Here is a 22,500-nt window from a genome sequence, read left to right on the forward strand (position 1 = left end):
TAAAGTTAGGTCATAATCGGAAAACATTCGTTACTCTGAACTGGACAATTAATTGGTTTTATGTGGTTCTGATAGATATTAACGACGTAATCATGCCTCTTAATGGAAATATCTTATCTTATCTAGAATATAGTTTATATTCACAGCAGAAACACATGCTCGCGTATACATACACACAAACACACACACACATATATATATATATATATATATATATATATGTGTGTAGATGTATATACTGTATATACATATATATATGTATAAATATATATATATATATATATATATATATATATATATACATATATATACATATAATATATTATATATATATATATATATATATATATATATATATATATATATATATATATATATATATATATATATATATATATATATATATATATATAAAAACATCAGCATGTGAATATATATGTATGTACAGTTGCAACGAAAAATTATTAAATTAGAAACAACTAAGACTGTGAATTCCAGTTTATTAATTTGTCTGGGGTAAATTATTTAGTCTCCATAAATCTCTTGTACCAATTAGTCCTTTAAGCAAAATTTGGTTCCGAAGTGCAGGAGAAATTTTGAAAATGCGAATGTTCTCATTACAGTTCGCACGCCTTAAGGAACTGATGTTACAGTGCAGTCTGTAATAAAAACAGCAACGGGGCAACGTTACCTGACTAAATCAAGCAGATTTTTATTGTAATTAACTAAGCAAATTTTTTCGCAGTCCTCAACAAAAGAAACCGAGGAGATCGGCATGAATTGTAGGAAAAAAGGTTTTATAAATCCTTCCAAAAACAATAAATCCAAAAAGAAAAAGAAAATGAGATGAATGTCATTAATGTGTGTTCTTTTATTCCCTTCCCTCCTGACAGCTAACCCTGAGGGCCCTGGATGCTGCGCTATCATCCTTACCATCGTATCCTACCTTCTTATCATCGCTACCTTCCCATTCTCACTATGCATGTGTATCAAGGTAAGTCATGATTGAAGTTATTTCCACTCTTACAATCTAGAGCCTTATCTCTTTCCTTTCCTCTCGTGTATTTTCTTTATCGTTTATTTTAATTACTGTTTTCTTTTTCTTTCCATATTCCGCAGTACTCTTGCTATGTAAACATTAAGTGACATCGTTGGTTGATCTCCGTACAACGCGTTTCTTGTCTTTAAATTGTTTGGCAAAGGTTAGGGTTATTGGGCTTTTCTTCAGTACAGTGTGTCATTGCTACTTGACATCGCTTAGTGTAGCGAATACCGACCAAAGACAAAGGGAACTTGGCTTACGCAGGTTACGCTAAGATTTGATCTTGATCATTCAGTCATCCTCATTTCTTCGCTGTTAGATACGGGTTTGCAAATATATGTTATTTACATGGTACAATATTTCTAAGTAATTGCAAAGAGCTAGGATTGAATCATTCGGTAAATTGATGAACTTTTCTGTAAAGTTAAAACATTTCAGCTCCATCGGATTTAATCATTCCAGCCCTTTCGTACACCTGTTTCCCTTTCATTTTCTCTCTCGGGCACCCCAACATTTTTGGCAGTTGTAGCGCTCGCAGACCGCTCTTATTCTTGCCCCCTTATTCAAGAACAGTCTGTTGAACTGTTCTACCCACAGACAAAACAAGCTTTATGGCCCTGCTGATATTTTGATTTAAATTTTACGACTTTGCCAGAAAATTCATTTTTCTTTTACAGTTCCTTTTCTGTAAGTCTTTGTATTTCGTTACGTTATTTTCAAGTTTTTGACAAAGAACATCCCACTTCTATGAAGCTTTGTTAACGAACTCGATCTCTTTGCAGTTTACTGAAAAATTTACTGGGGTTTGAATTTTCTTGAAGTTGCTCATGGGAATTGTCTCATGGGGTATTCCATTTGCTTTACAGTTTGCCAATGAACTTTGCTCTTGTAATGTATTCCATAATTTACTTGTATACCAGTGAACTATCTCTCGTTAGGGGCTTCTAATCAGATAAAAATTCTAATTGTTTTGCTCTTTGAAGTTTGCTAACAGACGTGATCCATGTTCGTACATTTCATTTTTCGTGAAGCTTATGCAGCAAACTTTATCCTTGAGAGTACAATGTATTTTATGTGTCAGTCGTCGATAAAACTCATCTGTGAATCATTTTGTTTATAAAGCCTCCCATTTGACTTAGATGTGTCCATTACGATTACAAGAAAAGTATGATGTCACATTTTACGTTTGGGTTTGGCATAAAAGTTTATATACTGTGCACATTCTGTACTTTCGCTAAGAGTTCATTATTAAATGATAGTTTTAAAGTTTCATTTTTAAATAATTTTTTAATGCCACATGCCCATCCTTGTCAGCGAACATATATTTATGTACTTCAATAGTGCAAGATTTCTCAGTGCATTTGTACCTTGAAATTACGCTTCTTTTTTTTTTAAAGGTAAGTCATTTTACTTGACATTTTAAGTTCTCTTGCCATTCTGGCCATTAAGGAATCTATGCTTCACTCTTATCTAACTACTATGAGATTCACAGCCGGTGTCCCGGTGTTTTTCCGGAATAGAATTTTATCAACGTACCTGACAAAGATAACACTTTGTCACAGGCTATCTTACATCCCTACCTAATTTTTGACTGTATTCTGTATTATGAAAGTTGCACAATTCTGGTAATTATAAGAGTAACACCGACTTCTTGTAGACATCGCCAGCAAACTCAAAGGAATGTCTTTCGAAGATATAATGATGTAACTTATGACATCATTAACTTGCCTCCTTCTCGATGGATAATTGGCTATTCGTGAAAAAGGCTCAACCTCTGGCAACAATGAAGTACAACCAATACTCCTTGTTTACACTTTGTAGTAGTGGTAGTAGTAGTAGTAGTAGTATATAGGAATTATGCCATGAGGTCGAGTGCTAGAATCCTTGAAGAAAAAAGCCGACCAACAATCGAACTACCATGCCGGTAATATTCTGTGGAATATGAAAACAACTTTCATTATAATGTTACAGTTCAGCCATTGTTGTACTCTGTCACTAAGAGGACAGGAGCGATCATATGAAATGACATTCCCTTACATGGATCCTTTATTTAACATAATTACATATGAGGAAACTTGACATTATAATCAATGGGCGGATTATGGCGTTTCGGGCTAAGCCCAGGCACTGGGACCTATAGAGGTCATTCAGTGATATAATGTTGTTCCGCAAGTTATATTTTACTAAGAAATCAACAACTTTTGCTTTATAGAGCATATATAATTATCTTTCTGCACCTTATGGAAGTCAACAAATGACAAAAACTTGGTAGCCTTGGATGTCCGGGTGTACTCATTACCCAAAAAAGGTCTCTATTACTCATTTCCCTGTTCAAGCTTACGTAGGGTTTGCCACGGGCCTCCTCACTTCAAAACAATTGTGCAAGTCGAATCACAAAAGCTGTCCTGCAACCACGGGGACAATGACTTTTCATAACCGCTATTCTTGAAGCCTTGAGAAGGTACGAATATTCATTCAGAATTTCAGAGACAGCTGTTTGTCGTCATCGCCTTGTAGGAGGAGTCGGGACGTCATATGTTTACGTCACGTATAACTTTGAACCCATGCATTAGAGTGTTCCGCCACTGGCTTCGGCTGCTTTATTTTACTCTTGTGAATATACTTTTTTTCTAATATAAGTAATAAAGAATACTTCCGAAAATTAGGTAGGGATGTAAAGTTACTATGGCTAAGTAATATCTTTGTCAAATGCACAGAAAAAAAGTTATTCCGAAAAACCACCGGGACAAAGGCTCTGAATCTCATAGTAGTTCGTATGAAGACATATTTAAACTACTTAAACTGGCTGAATGGATGAAACAAATTGAAATATATTTTGGTGGAGTGTCCCATCTCAAAAATTGTCTTCTAGAGCAGCATGCATTGTAATAAGCCATGCATTTACCCACCATTTCGTTACCTGAAGCACCACATATACTTATTTCCTTCTGCTTGGTAGATTTCCAGTCGTTTCAGGTCTTCTACTTTAGATTGACAACGATGTAATGTATATATATATATATATATATATATATATATATATATATATATATATGTATGTATGTGTGTGTGTGTGTGTATGTGTATGTGTGTGTGTGTGTGTGTGTGTGTCATGAACTTGGACCAGCTGCTTCGGAAACGGTATCTGAAGTAGTGAGTGCAGGTCCCTCTCTTCTCCGGAAGCCTCTCTGCCTCTGTTTTAGACCTCACTTTTCACTCAGAATATTGTTTCATATCCAGGAACGATCTCTGCTTCACTTTCGAACTAGCAGTTTTCAATTATGAAGTTTTACGGGGTATCGTAAAAGATGAGATTGCTTCCATTGTAACAATGAGTAATGTCATTTTTTCCTGTGTTACGCCAGGTGATTGTGCATTGTACGCTTTCCAATTGCTTTGTACGTACGTAAGTCATTCGTGTCAAAGAAGGTGTTTATGAATGAATGAATGAAATTGCAGTTCAGGACAAGATACGGAGCCTTACAAAATCAATCCGATGTGTAATAAGACTGGATATGAATGTGATATGAATGCAAAAGTTGGTAGAAACTGTAAAGGTGTAAAAGTTAAGTATACCTTAGTTTAACCAGACCACTGAGCTGATTTACAGCTCTCCTAGGGCTGGCCCGAAGGATTAGATTTATTTTACGTGGCTAAGAACCGATTGGTAACCTAGCAACGGGACCTACAGCTTATTGTGGAATCCGAACCACATTATAACGAGAAATGAATTTCTATCACCAGAAATAAATTTCTCTAATTCTTCATTGGCAGGTCGAAGAATCGAACGCGGTACCAGCAGAGTGCTAGCCGGGAACGGTACCAACCCGTCCAGTGAGGAACTATGTAAAGGTGTAGAGGATGTAATGGATAAGGAGGATGTGGGAGAGACTAAGTCACTTGGTCATTGGAGGTACTCTTGTCCAACAAGTAAACGTCCATAAGTGCATTTGGACATCTCCAGGTGGCAGTCTCAGAAACCAGACAGATCACATTGCTGTTAATCAAAAGAGAAAGAGTACACTGAGGAATGTTAGGAGCTACGGAGGAGCAGATGTCGGCAGTGATAACCAACTTACTCATTGCCACACTGAAGCTGAAATTAAAACTCCCCGCAAAAAAGTTGACACAGTATCTAGGCTTGATGCTATAAAACCTACTGGAAATAAACATCAAGACGCATTTAGGTTTGAATAGCAAAATATATTTTCAGTTCTAACAACCTTATCTGAAAAACAGGTAAGCAGTAAGGACTGTTTTAATTTCAAGTATGTATAGCAGTTGCTGGAAAAGAAGTAACCGTAGGCGAATAGTATGCGTAATGTCAGCTGGGCTCCTGTAGGGACTGAAGAATTGGAAGACCAGGCCTACATGGATGAGAACTATGAGAAGGGAGGCTGGAGATCTGTGGAAGTTAAAGCACAGGAAAGACATGAGTGGCTGAATTTCACAGAGGCCCTTTGAACCGCTTCTCCTTGTCCCGATTCTATAGACTTATTCCGTCCTTTGTAATCCTAAAGAATTTTATAGTCGTTCAAAGGAATCTTCGGATTGAGAGACCATAGAATTTGTGGGCACCAGTCCTCTCTCCCTTTTCCTTCTTTTTCTTCCTATTATTACTGTAAGTCTTCACTCAATACGGAGTTGTATGGTTTTTGTAAGTGTTATTTGCAAGCCTATTTTTCTCCATTTTCTAACGTTCAGTAACCTAGACAATGGGAAACGAAAGCTCCAAAACGCTGTGTTCCCATACAACCACCCCCTCCCCCCTCAAAACAAATTCGCTGTAGTCCAGCAAAAACCGCTAAATGGATCGGTTTCCTATTTTTCATGTGTATCCAACTGAGAGAGAGGGAACTTGACGAAGCAGAAGCTCACCACAGAGGCAGATGGAAGCGGCTTATCCAAAACGGCGACCCCCTATAGAAACGGTACCAAACGGAGACGATCATCCAATTGAGGTCTAGTGCGCTTGGTTCAAGAGATTGTCAGCTTGTGCGAAACCTGATCATTATGAACTTTTTAGACAAAATCCTAATTCCCGAACAAATTGGCGCCGAATATTTATAAACAAAAATAAATAAAATAAAAGATAAAAGAATTATCGTAAGATGAGTTTCGTCAATATTTCTGAAATATTATTGTAAGCAGAGTATTTATTATAATTGTTATTGCGTCATTTCACACGGCTGGAAAAAAAATGGTAATGATCATCGCTTGATAATGCACTTGCATCTCACATTTCACCTACAAGTGTTCTCTGACGTGCTCAGGTAACTTTGGTTCTTTTGATTTCAATCGCAATGCTTTATGTCACTGACAGCTCATTATCCTGAGACGGGAAAGCGAGGCCCAGGCGACTTTCGCCTAAAGCGTAGCTTCGTCTTTTCTGGTGTTTTGTGTCAGCTCATTCGATGTCATTTTATGCAATGCGTCAATCTCGTTGACAGCGAGAATATAAACTGTTTGCACGTATGCATTTATATGTAATATATTATCTACACTGTTTCACTGTGCGCCGCATTCGCTTTAAAGCGAGAGGTAAATTCACTGTGAAATAATAGAATTAACTAGAATCCTCTTGACAACCGAAAGCTGCTGAACGGTGGTAGACCGACGGTAAATGAGGATTGTCTAGTGCCTAGATTAAACGCCATTCGTCTTTCTTCCGACCGAGTTCTCTGCAATTCATTGGGCGCCAAGTGGGGATCGTATCCTTGTACTGCTTCTCATCAAATATAAATGTGACTAATCCGGCGCTCTTCATCAGGACTGATTAAATGGGAATCATGAATTTTTAATGATGTTCTTACCACTGGTGATTGATTAGAACATCTTGAATCCTAATTAGGTGCTCAGTGAGTCACTGTATCCTCGTATGAATTTTTTTTTTCCGACACACACATTGGGATATATATATATATATATATATATATATATATATATATATATATATATATATATATATATATATATATAAAAAGATATATTAATATAACAGAAGTACCAAGCGCTTTCATGTTTATTCCTCAACGTCGGTACGTGTGAACCTAGTGCAGGTATGTGTGTGCGTGTTTGCGCCGGCGCGCGATTTCATGAGCGCTTGCACGTGTCTTTGTGTTTTAATCACGCAGAAACAGTACTGTATTTCATCGTAAAAAAAAATTAACCAAAAAATATGATTCCTTTTCTTTTTAATTGATGATCGTCATCATGCGTGTATTCTAGTCTTTGGGCCGCGACCTCGATGTCGTTTTATTTTTACTTAAATGAATTTCATAATATTGTCATCATAGCATAGCATCAGTATTATTCATAATGTCAATGACTTCTCAATTGAATCGCTGTCCCTTTGTTATGCTCTGCTCTCCATTTGAGCCGACCCTTCAAGACTGGAGAAAGGACTGAATCGGATTCCCAGGTTTCTTTATGTGAATAGGATTGGATTTTGTTTTTCGTAATTTTGTTTTTCCGTTACATTCCATGAATCACTGGAAGCCAATTCCAGCCGTCTTGCTTTAGGTCTGGAAATCAGCTGAGTAAGCCGACCTGTCGTTTTCTTTGCCCGAGTTATTGGAATTGGAAAGCAGGTTTCCTTTTCGCGTCTCACTCGGGTAGGACGCGGGTGTTGCCTCGCGAAATTTATATGCTCCTTTTTGGACTAAGAGAATTCGAGTGTCCCGCTTCAAACGCTATTAGCATCTAATCCCCTCGAATTGTTTAAAGAGTGCCTAGGAAAAGTCAGGGTGGAGAAGTATATTGTGCCTCTTCGGGCACCCGGGGCTGAGAAATAGATGTTGAACCATGATCGCTTGGAGTCACCAATAAGAAAAAACTTTAATCTTGGAAAGTGAGAGGGACTGGATTTGCCTTATCACTTGGGTGTGTTTAGATGATATTCTCCATGTACCTTCAGTATATATATATATATATATATATATATATATATATATATATATATATATATATATATATATATATATATATATATATATATATATATATTATATATAATAATTTATATACAAATAATTTATATACATATATATATAGACATTTTATTTCTATTTCGCATTAAGAAGAGCCAGTGTTAGCAATAGATCGAACCCGCTAACACGTCGTACTATGCACGTTGCCCCTCTATTTGGAAAACAACAGTCGCTAGTAACCAAGCACATCTCGGTTAGCTGGTGAGCGTTATGTCGAGCTAAAACCACGAAGTTCCATAGATGCCATTTAGCTATGGCACCATACTACACACACACACACACACACTTATACACAGACGCACCTTTTTTATATATGTATGCACACACAATCTGTTCAATTTTTGTACACTACCAGACGTGTTCCCTTTCCAACCAAAGTTTATGCGTTGGAAATTCTGGTATTTATGAAAGTGATATACGAAAAAAAAAGTAACTCCCATCATCTCCCTTCTGTTAGCAAGTTAGAGTTGTGTTGATTTTGTCAAGTTCGGCTGAAGTGGTCTCAATTAGTGATTGAATACAAAAGCCATTTAACTGGCTCGTAGAACGTGGTTCAATTTATTGTCCGCTTTCGTAGCTATTTATAACTCTGCGCTTTTTTTTTTTTTTTTTTTTTTTAGAATTTCACTTTGGAAATTGAGCAGGATTCGTTGCAGCTATTATTTTCTATTGATATTTTAATGGGCTTCTTATTCTGATTTCTTCTTCATGTATTGAACATTAGGCGTGTATTATCGGCAAACCTCACAAATAACGGTAGTAATTTTGCAGATATGCTTCTATATATGAATTTATAGAAAATTCATCAGATAATGAATGTTTGTAGGTTTTAACTTTACGAATCAGGTACATTTTGCGTGAACACTGAACCACTCAGAGAAAGAAGCTTCGCGCCTAAGTCTGTTTCCTTACAGATGCAGGGTATTGCTTTACCTTGTCATTTTTGCGTTCACGATTCGACTCTAGAAATTGGAAAAGAAAGGCTAATTACCCATTGTTCAAGTTAGGTGTAGTAAATTATCTTTTGATTTTGTTTATGCATACAGAACATTTTGTTGTTCATTTTAGGACCTCCCCATGCATCTGTGAACCTTTTGTATAATCCATCTTACTTATTTTTGTTACTTATGAAAAAGCGATCCGATCTAGATTTGCTTCCCAGACACACATTCGTGCTTTGAGTGTGTTTTAGGTTCATTTTACATTTATGACGTTATCAGCGAAAGGTTTTGCAGTAGGAAAAGAAATGATCGCATATTTAGTGGAATTTCTGAGCGTTTGAATGGCAACGAATATGACAACGATAACAATGTTAATTATGATAATGTTCACAGCAATCATGACTCTAAGACTTTAAAATATCAATTGATATGGTATATCCAGCGGCAGTTGTCCGTAACTGTGTGTTGTTAATGTTAGTGTTTAATCATAGTGAATGAAAATAAGAATATTTCCTTCAAAAAGAACGCGATTATCCTACACATGTCTAATTCTGGAAGAATTGCCAGTTATAAAGCTGATCACGCTGTCAAACTGCGCTGCAGGCACCTAGGAATAGCACCCAAGGGAGCCGAAGAGAGCCAGAGTTATCCGAAGGAAACTGTTGAAATTCATGCAGGAAGAGCGAAAAGTTAAGGGCTATACAAGAGAGGAAGAGAACCAAACCCGTTCGCTTTATTTGTTTTCCCACTTAAGGCCTAACGTTTTATCTCCAGCCATAATGATGTCAAGCTTTGGCGGCTACGCAACTAAAGTGGTAGCGGGGGAGGTTCGTTACATACTGAAATTTTATGCAAATGTAAAAGAACTTCCATAAGCGAAATGGCGTCTCTCTCTCTCTCTCTCTCTCTCTCTCTCTCACACACACACACACACACACACACACACACACACACTTCAAAGTAAGTTTGGCGTCGAATATCTCTTTTGATGCGACGGCAGGCTATTTTTTTTCTTATCAATTACGTTGTCAGCAGGCTACGCTGATGGACTTTATATATGTTTATTGCCTTTTATTGAGATTCATTGAAATTTACTCGGGCTCTATTCGTTTCTCTTACACCCGTTTATACTAAATCATTATGAAGTTTAGGAAATGGAGACGTATTTCAGTTCTCGTAAAATAAAATTAAATTATGCGTCGGCAGTTATGACTACCTCACAAATCTAACGGCCCCGTCGTTACAGAAGTGAATTCGCTAGACCCCTTTGACATCAGATTTGTAGAAACATTTTTTACAAGCCTGGAAGAGATTTATGTCACGAGATTCTTTCCCTTTTATTTTGTCAGGAATTCTTCTCGTAGGAGTTCACCAGCAAATGCAGGTTTTCGACCCGTATTTGGTCTTGCTGTTTCAACTCGATTGTTAATGCATTTATGAAAATGCCCCTCTGTCATCTAAAAACAATTGCTCTTTTTGTAAGCCTTTCTCACATTAGGACTGATGCCGAATATTTTCAAATGACGAACCCGAGCAGATCCTTGCTAAAATACTGAAGTGAGTAAATTTGATCTCTAAGTTTCGCCCCCGTCCTAACAATATTTGGACTGTTTCTGTACTATACCTAAGTTTAGTCATGGAAAACTGATCCCCCTGTCCCCGTTGCCGGTCCCTCGTAGTGAAAGCTAGGCAATCAAAATCACACAGTTAGTTAGCGCTGGGTTTTTAGTTGTCGTAGTCACAGACTTCCGCTTCTTCTGAACCTTGATCACATGGCGCCATGCCAGTGTTAGTGCTAAATCGTTTGTTTATTCAAGACCTTATTTCTGTTTGTTTGCCAAGGAAGAGAATTCTTGGACATTTGGTTTGACTTCCTTCAAATCTCTCAATTATGTTGTCAAGCCCCAAAGAAAATACAGAAATTAGTGAGTAATATTCATCCAGCAACGAAGGGAGAGCTCTGAAATAGCGAGTGAAAATGGTGTAGGTGAGGTCAGCAAAAAATAGTCTTATTGGTAATCTGCAATTATTATGCTACCAAGTAAACAATTCTTGTCAGGTCAGAGGGAAAAGATGATATTGAATGACGTACATCAGAAATACGCCCTACTCTTACAGAAAACCATAATATATGTTGGGAAAGGCAAACCAGGTAGTTGTCCTTGTCGGCTAATGTATAGTGGAGAGTTTTGACAGTTTTCCTTCCAATATGTTGTTGGTCGTGTTTAATGGGAGAAGAAAAACACGTTAGGTTTAAAATGGTTCGAATGCCATAATTACGTCGACTTTTGTGTTAGTTTCAAAACATACGTTTTCCTTAGAAGAAGTGCTTAGAATACTAGTTTCAACGGTATTTTGCTTTTGTATTTATAATACGGTCAGGTTTAGGCTTAATGTTTGCTGTATAGTTGTTTACAAGTGTTAAACTCACGCACATATACACAGAAGTGTGTAATCAATACATATTTTCACGTACACTGAATAAAGTATGAGAGTTTTTGTGTCTAAGAAATCTTTACATAAGAAAACGAAAATCATTTAAACATGAAAACTGCAGAATATGCCCATTCTTACAAGAACTAGTCAAGTCTCAAACGACTCAAACCAAACAGTGATAATATAATTAGTTTTTAAACAAGCACATAACCATATGGGTCCTTTCTTATTACATAAACATGGAGCAGCACATTTTAAAGAAAACAAAATTGGAAAATTTACGAATGTTTGAAAGAAATACTGACAGTAGAAAAATTAATAGCCTAACAGATGACTGCCTGAATAAATTAACCTACAGAGACTCAGATACTTTTGGTTCTTTATGCCCAGTTTCCTCATGCACATAAAGTTTTATTTTTGAGCACCTCGACAATGAATAACAGTTACTCGAAAGTACCCCGTGCTTAGTTTCGTTTCTCCTCCTCTTGGATCTCTCCTAGATAGTGAACCCCACGGATCTCTCCTAGATAGTGAACCCCACGGGTTTGAACCAAGTATGTATCCACCTTTGCGGTGTGTTTAGTACAGGCCAGTTGGGGATTACCTTAAAAACATAAACAAAAGTCTGTAAATATCATAAAGATGATGACCCCCAAGAAATATTATTCCTAAATAACGACCCCCGAAAACCTTTGGGGTCACTGTCTAGGAAAGATCCCTCCTCTTTGTTGCTCACCTGCAAATTTGACATCGCGTGAAAGTATTTGGATTCTTCTATATATACAGCAATTATAATTGTATGTATATATACATATATATATATATATATATATATATATATATATATATATATATATATATATATATATATATATATTTTATATATAGGTGGTAGGTAGACAGATAGATAAAGGCCCTTGTGCTCATCTTTTCTCTAGAGAAAACGGTTCATTGTTGAAGAAGGAAGGTAGATAAATAGATAGACGTTCACTAAAAGCACCAAAAAGTCAGCTTTATCTTTCAGTTAAGAGAGATTTGAGTCCGGGTTAAGTAGTCAAGAAGATTCCTGTAATGAGTTCAGATAAGCCCGAGTCAGGAAGACTTCTTAAGTGACAAGTTTCTGTCGGGATACATGGGATTTCGGAGGGATCTGTTAATAAGGATAAGTGGCTTCTATGACGAAGAAATTTGACGGAAAGTATCATTGTTATCATTATTATTATTATTATATATATATATATATATATATATATATATATATATATATATATATATATATATATATATATAGTTAAAAATTCTAAACATTATTGTCAAGATTTAATGATACTTCAGTATTATAATTGTGATTCTATGTATTGTTATAATCAAAGGAAAAGGTGAAGTCGCTATTTGAGAAACTGCATTCTTTCCGTTATCGAATTTGAAATACATATTTTAATAATCGATTTTTTCGGATACATAACCCCTTAGACTATATCTTGTCAACAGTGCGAGATTTTACTGTTGTGGAACTATTCATATGTGGATTATTGACTATTGTCTGTGAACAGCAGATTTAGAGGAGGGCGATTTAATATAATTTATTAGTTTTTAAGTATGTACTCTCCTGAAAGGAACAGCAAATCCTCGTTGCATAAAGGGAACCAGTTTAACGTTTTGTATGCAATGGAGAAATTGATATTCAGTAAATCCATCCGAAAAACGAAGTCATATATAGAATGTTAATAAAACCCAGTGGAAGTGGAAAGAGAATATAGTTAGCATAGTAAAAGAAAAGTGATCTTAGAATTGGTAATGGAACTAATCAACGTGATATTTGTATTGTAGTATACTATATATATATATATATATATATATATATATATATATATATATATATATATATATATATATATATATATATATATATATAAATATATATATATAAAATTATTATAAGTTTCTGGCTCACATCAGGATCGAATCCCAGTCTCTCAAATGAAAGGCCAGAGCGCTACCAGTTGACCCACATAGGTCATACAACAAGTTGGAACCTAAGTACATGTGTACCTGAAGTTTTTTCCTGGGCAGGCTCAGGAAAAAACCTCAGGTACACAAGTGCTTAGGTTCCAACGCATTTTATGACCTTGAAGGATCAACTGGCCTTCCATTTGAGAGACTGGAGTTTGATCCTGATGTGAGTCATAAATTTTTTTGCGAAACACGTGCTCACGTGTTCATATATATATATATATATATATATATATATATATATATATATATATATATATATATATATATATATATATATATATATATATATATATATATGTATATATATATATTATATATATATATGTATATAATATATATATACATGATACAATATATATATATATATATATATATATATATATATATATATATATGTATATTGTGTGTGTGTTTATGTGCAATGAAAGGAAGTATGTGATATTGTTTCGATTAATGGCATCAGACTGTATGTATATGAATAAAACGGTATATGTGGTATTGACTAATGGTATATGTACCATTAAAAGTACGTTTAATTTATTCCTGGCTGGTCGTTACAGTCTGTCGGATTATGTGATGCGGAAAAAGAATAAAAATGGAGGAAAGCCAATCAAGCTGGCACTTAATAGGCGCGACGGGCTAGTTAATCTCCCCACCTTTCTCTTCTGAATAGAAGCCCGTTATGCCACTTCCCTCCCCTCCCCTTCACCCCAACCACCTCTGCCCTCTCCCCTACCCACGACACCCCTTTCTGCGCTTTTTCCCATTCTCCTTCATGTGTCCCTCCATACAGCCCCTCGCCGCATCCCCCTCCCTCACAGAGGGCTATTGAAAGGTATTGGATCGGGTGTGGGAGATTAACCCTTATAAATCCAGCACTTTTTTCCAACCGGGACTGTCTGTCATTACACCTGCCAGTTGGCTTCTATCAGCGTGACACACATTTCGCATTCGTCAGAAATGTTCTGCGCGTGTGCGCGCGTTTCTGCTTCAGCTCCAGCGCATGCCAAACCAAACGGACAGTTTAACAAAGGATTCTGGAATGGGTAACTAAGAACATTCAGTTGGGATCTCGATGCTTGAAGAACCTTTGTGGAAAAATTTTCATTTTCTTAACCATGTTCATTCTTCCTTCTTAACTGCGATAAGTACGTTTTCATTGGTCTACCTGTCAGATTTGGAGTCAAAACTTAGTTTATTTTTTACCATGAATTATCACCTCAAAATTAAGTAACAGAAACCTATAGTTGCCATTATGTTATCGTTACCTTGCAAACATTCTCTTAATACGTTTCAGTTATTTTCGTTGTTGATTCGAGAAACCCCAGTCTAGCTCGAAAATGGATAGGATATTTTATGGACCTATGATCTTACGTAACTGATTACTAACAGATAACGTCTATATTAGCAGAAAGCATTAAGAATAATTGTTCTCTCGGTTTTTCACCCAAAATCAGTCAAACTTTGCAACTGGCTGAGATGTTCGAAGCCATGTGAAAAACGTTTTGATAGGAAATTGGATACTACAATACATTTTCTCCAGTCTTTATCAGTCCTCGGACTAATTTAGAAAATCTGAAGTTATATTACTGTGGCCTTTGTCACCATGCAAACACTAGTTAAAGCAGTAGTATTTAATATCTGGGCGAGCAGTAAGTAGAGGAAGTTCTGCGAGAGTGACCCAATAGTTCCGTGGTCACTTACTGTCTTTTCCCACTTCTATGTGGAGTCGATGTTTCTGACAGCTTTCCTCCACCTGGCTCGGTTAAACACATCGTCCTCTGATAATTGTTTGTCTCTCAGGTCTTGAGATAGCACATCCATTATCAGGTCGAAAAGATATGGACTTAAAGTGGATCCCAGATGTAAACCAACTCGTACTGGTATCCATTCAGTTAACCCAACACTGCTTCTAACCTGCGTTTTTACCCCTTCATACATATCTTGGACCAACCTCACATACTTCTCCGGTGTTCCCTTTACTCGCACACACCTCCAAACTTCTTGGCGTGGGACTCTATCGTATGCCTTTTCCAGATCTATGAATACTATGTGCAGTCCTTTCTGCTTCTCCCGGAGTTTTTCCATCATCTGTCAGAGGGCAAACACTGCATCTGTCGTTCTTCTTCCTGGCATGAAACTAAACTGTTCTTCACCTACAGATGTTTCTTTTCTAATTCTTTGATCCATTATTGTTTCCCAGGTTTTCATGCTGTGACACATTTAACTTTATTCCCCTGTAGTTTGCACAACCCTCGATGTCACCCTTCTCTTTGTAGGTAGGAACAATAAAGCTTTCTCTCCATTCTTTTGGTATCTTTTCCTGACTATATATTTTCTTTGCTAGGTCCCACAGCATGTCTATTCCTTCTTCTCCCAGGCTCTTCCACACCTCTGCAGGAATTCCATCTGGTCCTATTGCTTTACCATTTTTCATCTTCTCTAGTGCCTTTTTTACTTCCTTCCTGCTAACAGTATGTGTCATACCAAGTTTCTGGAATCAATCTTCAAAGAATTTTTAAAGATTCTCTTCATTTAACAAGTGTTCATAATATTCCTTCCACCTCTTCTTTATCTTAAACTCGTTGCATAAAACCACTCCATTCCCATCCTTAACCTGTTTTATATGGGAGTAGTCTTTGGTGTTCTTGTCCCTCGACTTTGCAAGTCTGTGAATTTTTCTCTCCCCCTAACGTGTTTCCAGCTCTTTGTACGTGTCATCTAATGCTCGTGCCATTTCTTGTGCAACTGCCTTACTTGTTTCTTATGTCTTTGGTACCTCTCCTTATCCTCTTACTATCCATACTTTTCCCAGATCTTTTTTGTATCTTTCTCCGCTTTCACTACCTCTTTCACTTCATCATTCCACCACCAGGTTTCCTTATCGTCACTTACTATATTACAGCCGTAATCGTATCCACAATATAATATTCCAAAATAGAAGTATTCTTCCGCAGGTAGGTGTTCATCTTAGCCAGATACGTCAACGTTACGGACTTGTGTTTTGAAAACTTATTAGTTTTCAAACGGGTATCTATTTTAGTTTTCAAACGGGTATCTATTTTAATCTGTGGCATAAATGCTGCAGACAGAAATTTGCTTTTAGGAAAAAATGCGCCAAAACAAAAAATCACAATGCCTCATCAGCTGAATTGGTAAACCTTTTGTTCACTGCGCTGCATAATTTACTATGTTCGTGTATGTGAGAGAGAGAGAGGGTGGGAGGAGGGTTAGATACTAAATGCAGCAATCATCATTCTCAGAAAATTAAAGAAATTCTGTCATACAGTGAAATTTATGCGATATTACTTTATGTACAAGGTTCGGTCTGTTAAACTCAAATTACCAGACACACTACCCCTCTTCCTTCCCGTCCCAAAAAAGCAGCCAGGGCCTGATACTGGATGTACATTTTTACTGCACGTAACTTCAGCCATTTGGATTTGAATAAATGAAAGTGATGACGTAAATATGAATCAAGAAATAAAAAAAAAAGACCATGAACATTTCGGTCATATTTTGTTCAGTTATAATTTAGCTCGTTATTTGTATCAGTCATTCCGGCAGTGAGAGCTGGTGAAAACATTTTCGTAATTGCCGGACCCTTTGTTTATAATTCTATTAACATTAATTATCTGAGTGTCCAATCACTGCGTCACCAGTGTGCATGTGCCTCGCTTCTCCCGCAATGTGGTTTCTTTCCCATATTGTTTCTCTCCTCCTCCCGTACTTTGTTTTCACATTGACTGACTGCGTTTTCCCTTCGTGACTTCGATTTCCCCTTCCTGGCATTGTTTACCAATCCGTGACTTCGTTTTCCCTTTCGTGACTTCGTTTTCCCTTCTGTGACTTTGCCATTCCATGACTCTTTCCCCTTTCCCCTTTCATAACTTCGCCACTCCTGGCTTTGTTTGCCATTCCGTGGCTTTGTTTTCCTTTTTCTGACTTTGCCATACCTGCCTTTGTTTGCCGTTCCGTGACTTTGCCATTCTGCCTTTGTTTTCCTTTTCTTTTCTTGACTTTGTCATTCCTGCCTTTGTTTGCCGGTCCGTGACTTAGTTTTCCTTTCCTTTTCCTGACTTTGCCATTCCTGCCTTTGTTTGCCGTTCCGTGACTTCGTTTTCCTTTTCTTGACTTTGTCATTCCTGCCTTTGCTTGCCGTTCCGTGACTTCGTTTTCCTTCTCCTGACTTTGCCATTCCTGCCTTTGTTTGCCGTTCCGTGACTTTGTTTTCCTTCTCCTGACTTTGCCATTCCTGCCTTTATTTGCCGTTCCGTGACTTCGTTTTCCTTTTCTTGACTTTGTCATTCCTGCCTTTGTTTGCCGGTCCGTGACTTAGTTTTCCTTTTCCTGACTTTGCCATTCCTGCCTTTGTTTGCCGTTCCGTGACTTCGTTTTCCTTTTCTTGACTTTGTCATTCCTGCCTTTGTTTGCCGTTCCGTGACTTCGTTTTCCTTCTCCTGACTTTGCCATTCCTGCCTTTGTTTGCCGTTCCGTGACTTTGTTTTTTCCTTCTCCTGACTTTTTTCTCCTTTGTCCTGACTTTGCCATTCTTGCCTTTGTTTGCCGTTCCGTGACTTCGTTTTTTCCTTTTCTTGACTTTGTCATTCCTGCCTTTGTTTGCCGGTCCGTGGCTTAGTTTTTCCTTTTTCCTGACTTTGCCATTCCTGCCTTTGTTTGCCGTTCCGTGACTTCGTTTTCCTTTTTTTTTTTTGTCTTTGTCATTCCTGCCTTTGTTTGCCGTTCCGTGACTTCGTTTTCCTTCTCCTGACTTTGCCATTCCTGCCTTTGTTTGCCGTTCCGTGACTTTGTTTTCCTTCTCCTGACTTTGCCATTCCTGCCTTTGTTTGCCGTTCCGTGACTTCGTTTTCCTTTTCCTGACTTTGTCATTCCTGCCTTTGTTTGCCGTTCCGTGACTTCGTTTTCCTTTTCTTGACTTTGCTATTCCTGCCTTTGTTTGCCGTTCCGTGACTTCATTTTCCTTTTCCTGACTTTGGCATTCCTGCCTTTGTTTGCCGTTCCGTGACTTCGTTTTCCTTTTCCTGACTTTGTCATTCCTGCCTTTGTTTGCCGTTCCGTGACTTCGTTTTCCTTTCCTTTTTCATTCCTTTTCCTGACTTTGCCATTCCTGCCTTTGTTTGCCGTTCCGTGACTTCGTTTTCCTTTTCCTGACTTTGCCATTCCTGCCTTTGTTTGCCGTTCCGTGACTTCGTTTTCCTTTTCCTGACTTTGCCATTCCTGCCTTTGTTTGCCGTTCCGTGACTTCGTTTTCCTTTTCTTGACTTTGTCATTCCTGCCTTTGTTTGCCGTTCCGTGACTTCGTTTTCCTTTTCCTGACTTTGCCATTCCTGCCTTTGTTTGCCATTCCGTGACTTCGTTTTCCTTTTCCTGACTTTGCCATTCCTGCCTTTGTTTGCCGTTCCGTGACTTCGTGTTCCCCTTTCATGACTTGACTATTCCTGACTTTTTCCCTTCCCTAACTTAGATTTCTCTTTCCTTTGTTTGCCATCCTGTGACAGTTATCGTTTTCCTTTCTGTGACTTCGTTTTTCCTTTTCTGATTTTGCCATTCCCTGACTTCATTTTGCCTTCCCTTAGCTTTTCGTTTCCTGGCTTTATTTGCCATTCCGTGTCTTACTTTTCCCTTCCCCTGAACGTGGTTTCCCTTCAAATGCCTTTGTTTCTCGTCCCCTCATGGTACGCTAGGGGATGGAGGTGTCTCTGAGCGACCAGGAAATATTTAATCTTAAGCTCATGCAAACTATTTTGTATGGCGTTGTGTTACGTACACTGTCGTGAGATTTGCTTGAGGAGTTGCGTTGAGCCTGATGTTTAAATATGACGTCATGCTTTTCATCAGCTCTAGTAAGTATAATCAAAGCAACAGATTAAGAATATATATATATACATATATATATATATATTATATATACATATATATATATATATATATATACATATATATATATATATATATATATATATATATATATATATATATATATATATATATATATATTTGGTATTCCGGTATGTAGACTCCTGGTTTTTTTTTATGCCGGTATTTTGACTCCCGGTAAATTGAAATCCGGTTTCTTTATAACCCGGTAATTTGACACCCAAAATAAATAAACAGCGTATTTAGGAAGCATATCCTTTTGATATAGTCAGGGGCAATTACCTTATTTAGAAAATAAAAATTATATAATTTAACTTTAGTAAGTTGAAGGCTTAATTTACATTTTTTCCTTTTATTCAAGTATATAAGTAACATTTAGCAGTTGCATCCGTGCTCTTGGCGGTATAAGCGTTTTTTTTAACCATGTCTCGTCCCCTTCAGAGCACCCGTGGTGGAAAGAAACTCTTAGATGACTTTAAATTGCATTTACGAAAAGCTGAAAACAAATGTTGATTGGTCAAATATTTATTGGAAGCTGCAAAGCACGCCTGTTAATGTAAGTAGGTGTGCTTTGCAACTCTTCACCTCATATCTTTCGTAAATGCAATTTAAATCATCTACGAGTTTCTTTCCACCTCGGGTGCTGTGAATGGTACGAGACATGGTTATAAAAAATGTCTTTATACCGCCAGGAGCTCGGATGCAACTGCTAAATGTTACTTATATACTTGAATAAGAAAAAAATATGTAAACTAAGCCTTCGAACTTATTTAACAATCAAATTGTTTCATTTCCATTTCCTAATTAAGGTAATTGCCCTAAGCTATTTAGAAAAAAATATGCTTCCTAAATAGGCTATTTGTTTATTTTGGGTGTCAAATTACCAGGTGTTAACGAAACCGGATTTCACTTACCGGGAGTCAAAATACTGGTAGTGAAATTACCCCTATTATATAGAATCAAAGTTCTGGTAGTCAAAATTTCTGACTACCTAGAACCCTATATTATTTATATATATATATATATATATATATATATATATATATATATATATATATATATATATATATACACTAATCAATCCATAAAGTCTCTTTACAATTTAAAAATATATTACAAAACCAAATGAACAGACAAATATGTGGAAATTATTATAAAATGAGGAGTAGATACTGAATTTTTTTGCCTCATTTAATACACCTCTACATGGGCACCATTAGTTGCACGGAGCACATCAAGACGGTACTAGATTTCTTGCCATCTTCGCTGTAGCATAGCCTCATCATTGGTGGCACTGCCATCAGTGATCTTTTGCGTGAGATCAATGATGTCCCGTATCTTTGTTCGATACACGATATCTTTAACATAACCCCATGGAAAGACATCTGGTGAACGAGGTGGCCGTGGAATTGGGCCTTCCCTTCCAATCCACGGTCTGGAAATGTTTGGTTTAGGAACTCACGGACATGCAGTCCCCAATGTGGTGGTGCACCATCTTGGTGGAAAATGATGGTTGGTTAAAGGTCATCTAGTTGTGTTGCCACATATTCAGTCAAAATGTCAAGGTAAACATCTGCAGTAATTGACGTCTCGTTGAAGAAAAATGGACCAATTATTCGATTGCACATGATCCCACACCACAGCTTTCACCTTTGGACTATCTCGGTGAAGTTCCCTAGTCACATGGGGATGCTGTGATTCCCAGATTCTCTCACATTATGTGTGTTCAGTTTCCCTGAAACATGAAAGGTTGCATCATCACTAAAACAGACTCGGTTGAGGAACGTTTCATTCTCAGAAATTCGTTCCAGCATGTCAACTGCAAACTCATTTCGTCTTGGTTCATCATTTGGCTCGAGTGCCTGTATGAGTTGCACTTTGTAAGCGTACAATCACGAGTTCTTGTGTAGGACTTTGTACACTGTTGAACGTGGTAGCTGTAAGTGTCTGGCAGCACTACCCGGGATGGACTCTGTAGGAGAACGATCAAAGGCTTGTCTTACACGATCGATGTTTTCCTCAGATGTTCTTGGTCGCACTCCTCCTTTTATCCAACACTGTCCCTGTCTCCATAAATATCTTGTCCCATGCATGAATTGACGGACGTGACGGTGGATCACTTCCATACTTTGTGTAGTTTCGCTGAGTCAGCAATATCCGATTTTGTTTCAATAAACCATGACATACATTGTGCCTTTTCCTGAGGAGTACCCATTTTTTAGAGGTTCATTTAACAGTACCTCTTTCATCAACAGGGTACATGAAATACGCAAATGCAATGGGGTTAAAAACTTTGATAACAGCTGATTGCCTAGAACAAATCTGATTGATACCTCATAATGGCTTTTGTAATATATTTTTAAATTGCAAAGAGACTTTATGTATGCTCCTATATATATATATATATATATATATATATATATATATATATATATATATATATATATATATATATATATATATATATATAGATATAGATAGATATATATATATATATATATATATATATATATATATATATATATATATATATATATATCTATTCTAATCTGTTGCTTTGATCAAACTTCTCAGCAATAATGTATACTCCACCTCATCTCGCCGGACACTTGGCCCGTTGAACGAAGATTGAATATTTTGCAAAATGGTCAGGATCTTCGCCCCAACTTAAGAAAAAATAACGATCATTAAATTTGTGAATAGGACGGATGGCAATTGCAGCAATAAATTCCATTTTTATTGGCCCAGGAGGGAAGTTGGAGTAGGATTTGAGTGTTGAGAAGAGTTAAGGACTCGAGGGGAAAAATCCAGTTTATATGGCCCAGGGACTTCCCCTGATCGTCTCTTTCCCCTCCTCCCCTCTCCACATTCCCCGTCCGTCTTCCCCCTGCTTGGGATAATAAATCTGAGCTCACCCTGAATTATACTGGAGGTTAGAATTAAAAGTGTGAGGTAACGCAGTTACGGAAAGCGCATCTCGTCCAAAATTTTATAAGTAAGATACTTTGTTATATAATGTATGCAATACATATATATATATATGTATATATATATACATATACGTACATATATGTGTATGTATATATGTATGTAATTGTAATAATCACAGTGCCCTCTTAACTTTTCGAATCCTTCACATTTTGTGGATATGCTGGTCATTACAAAGCCTTAGATCCAA

General features: G+C 37.1%; 1 protein-coding gene across 12 annotated transcripts in view; it reads left to right on the top strand.

Annotated features, from left to right (window-relative positions):
* Positions 1-22,500, top strand: part of LOC136848840 (mechanosensory protein 2-like) — a 704,506-nt gene that overhangs the window by 513,943 nt on the left and 168,063 nt on the right. For all 12 annotated transcript variants that reach the window (XM_067121625.1, XM_067121634.1, XM_067121652.1 and 9 more), the window contains one exon: positions 894-994. In XM_067121625.1, coding sequence (XP_066977726.1) covers positions 894-994 — 101 coding nt within the window. The remainder of the gene's footprint in view (positions 1-893; positions 995-22,500) is intronic.

Source organism: Macrobrachium rosenbergii, chromosome 2, assembly GCF_040412425.1.
Source record: "Macrobrachium rosenbergii isolate ZJJX-2024 chromosome 2, ASM4041242v1, whole genome shotgun sequence".
Taxonomy (NCBI): Eukaryota; Metazoa; Arthropoda; class Malacostraca; order Decapoda; family Palaemonidae; genus Macrobrachium; species Macrobrachium rosenbergii.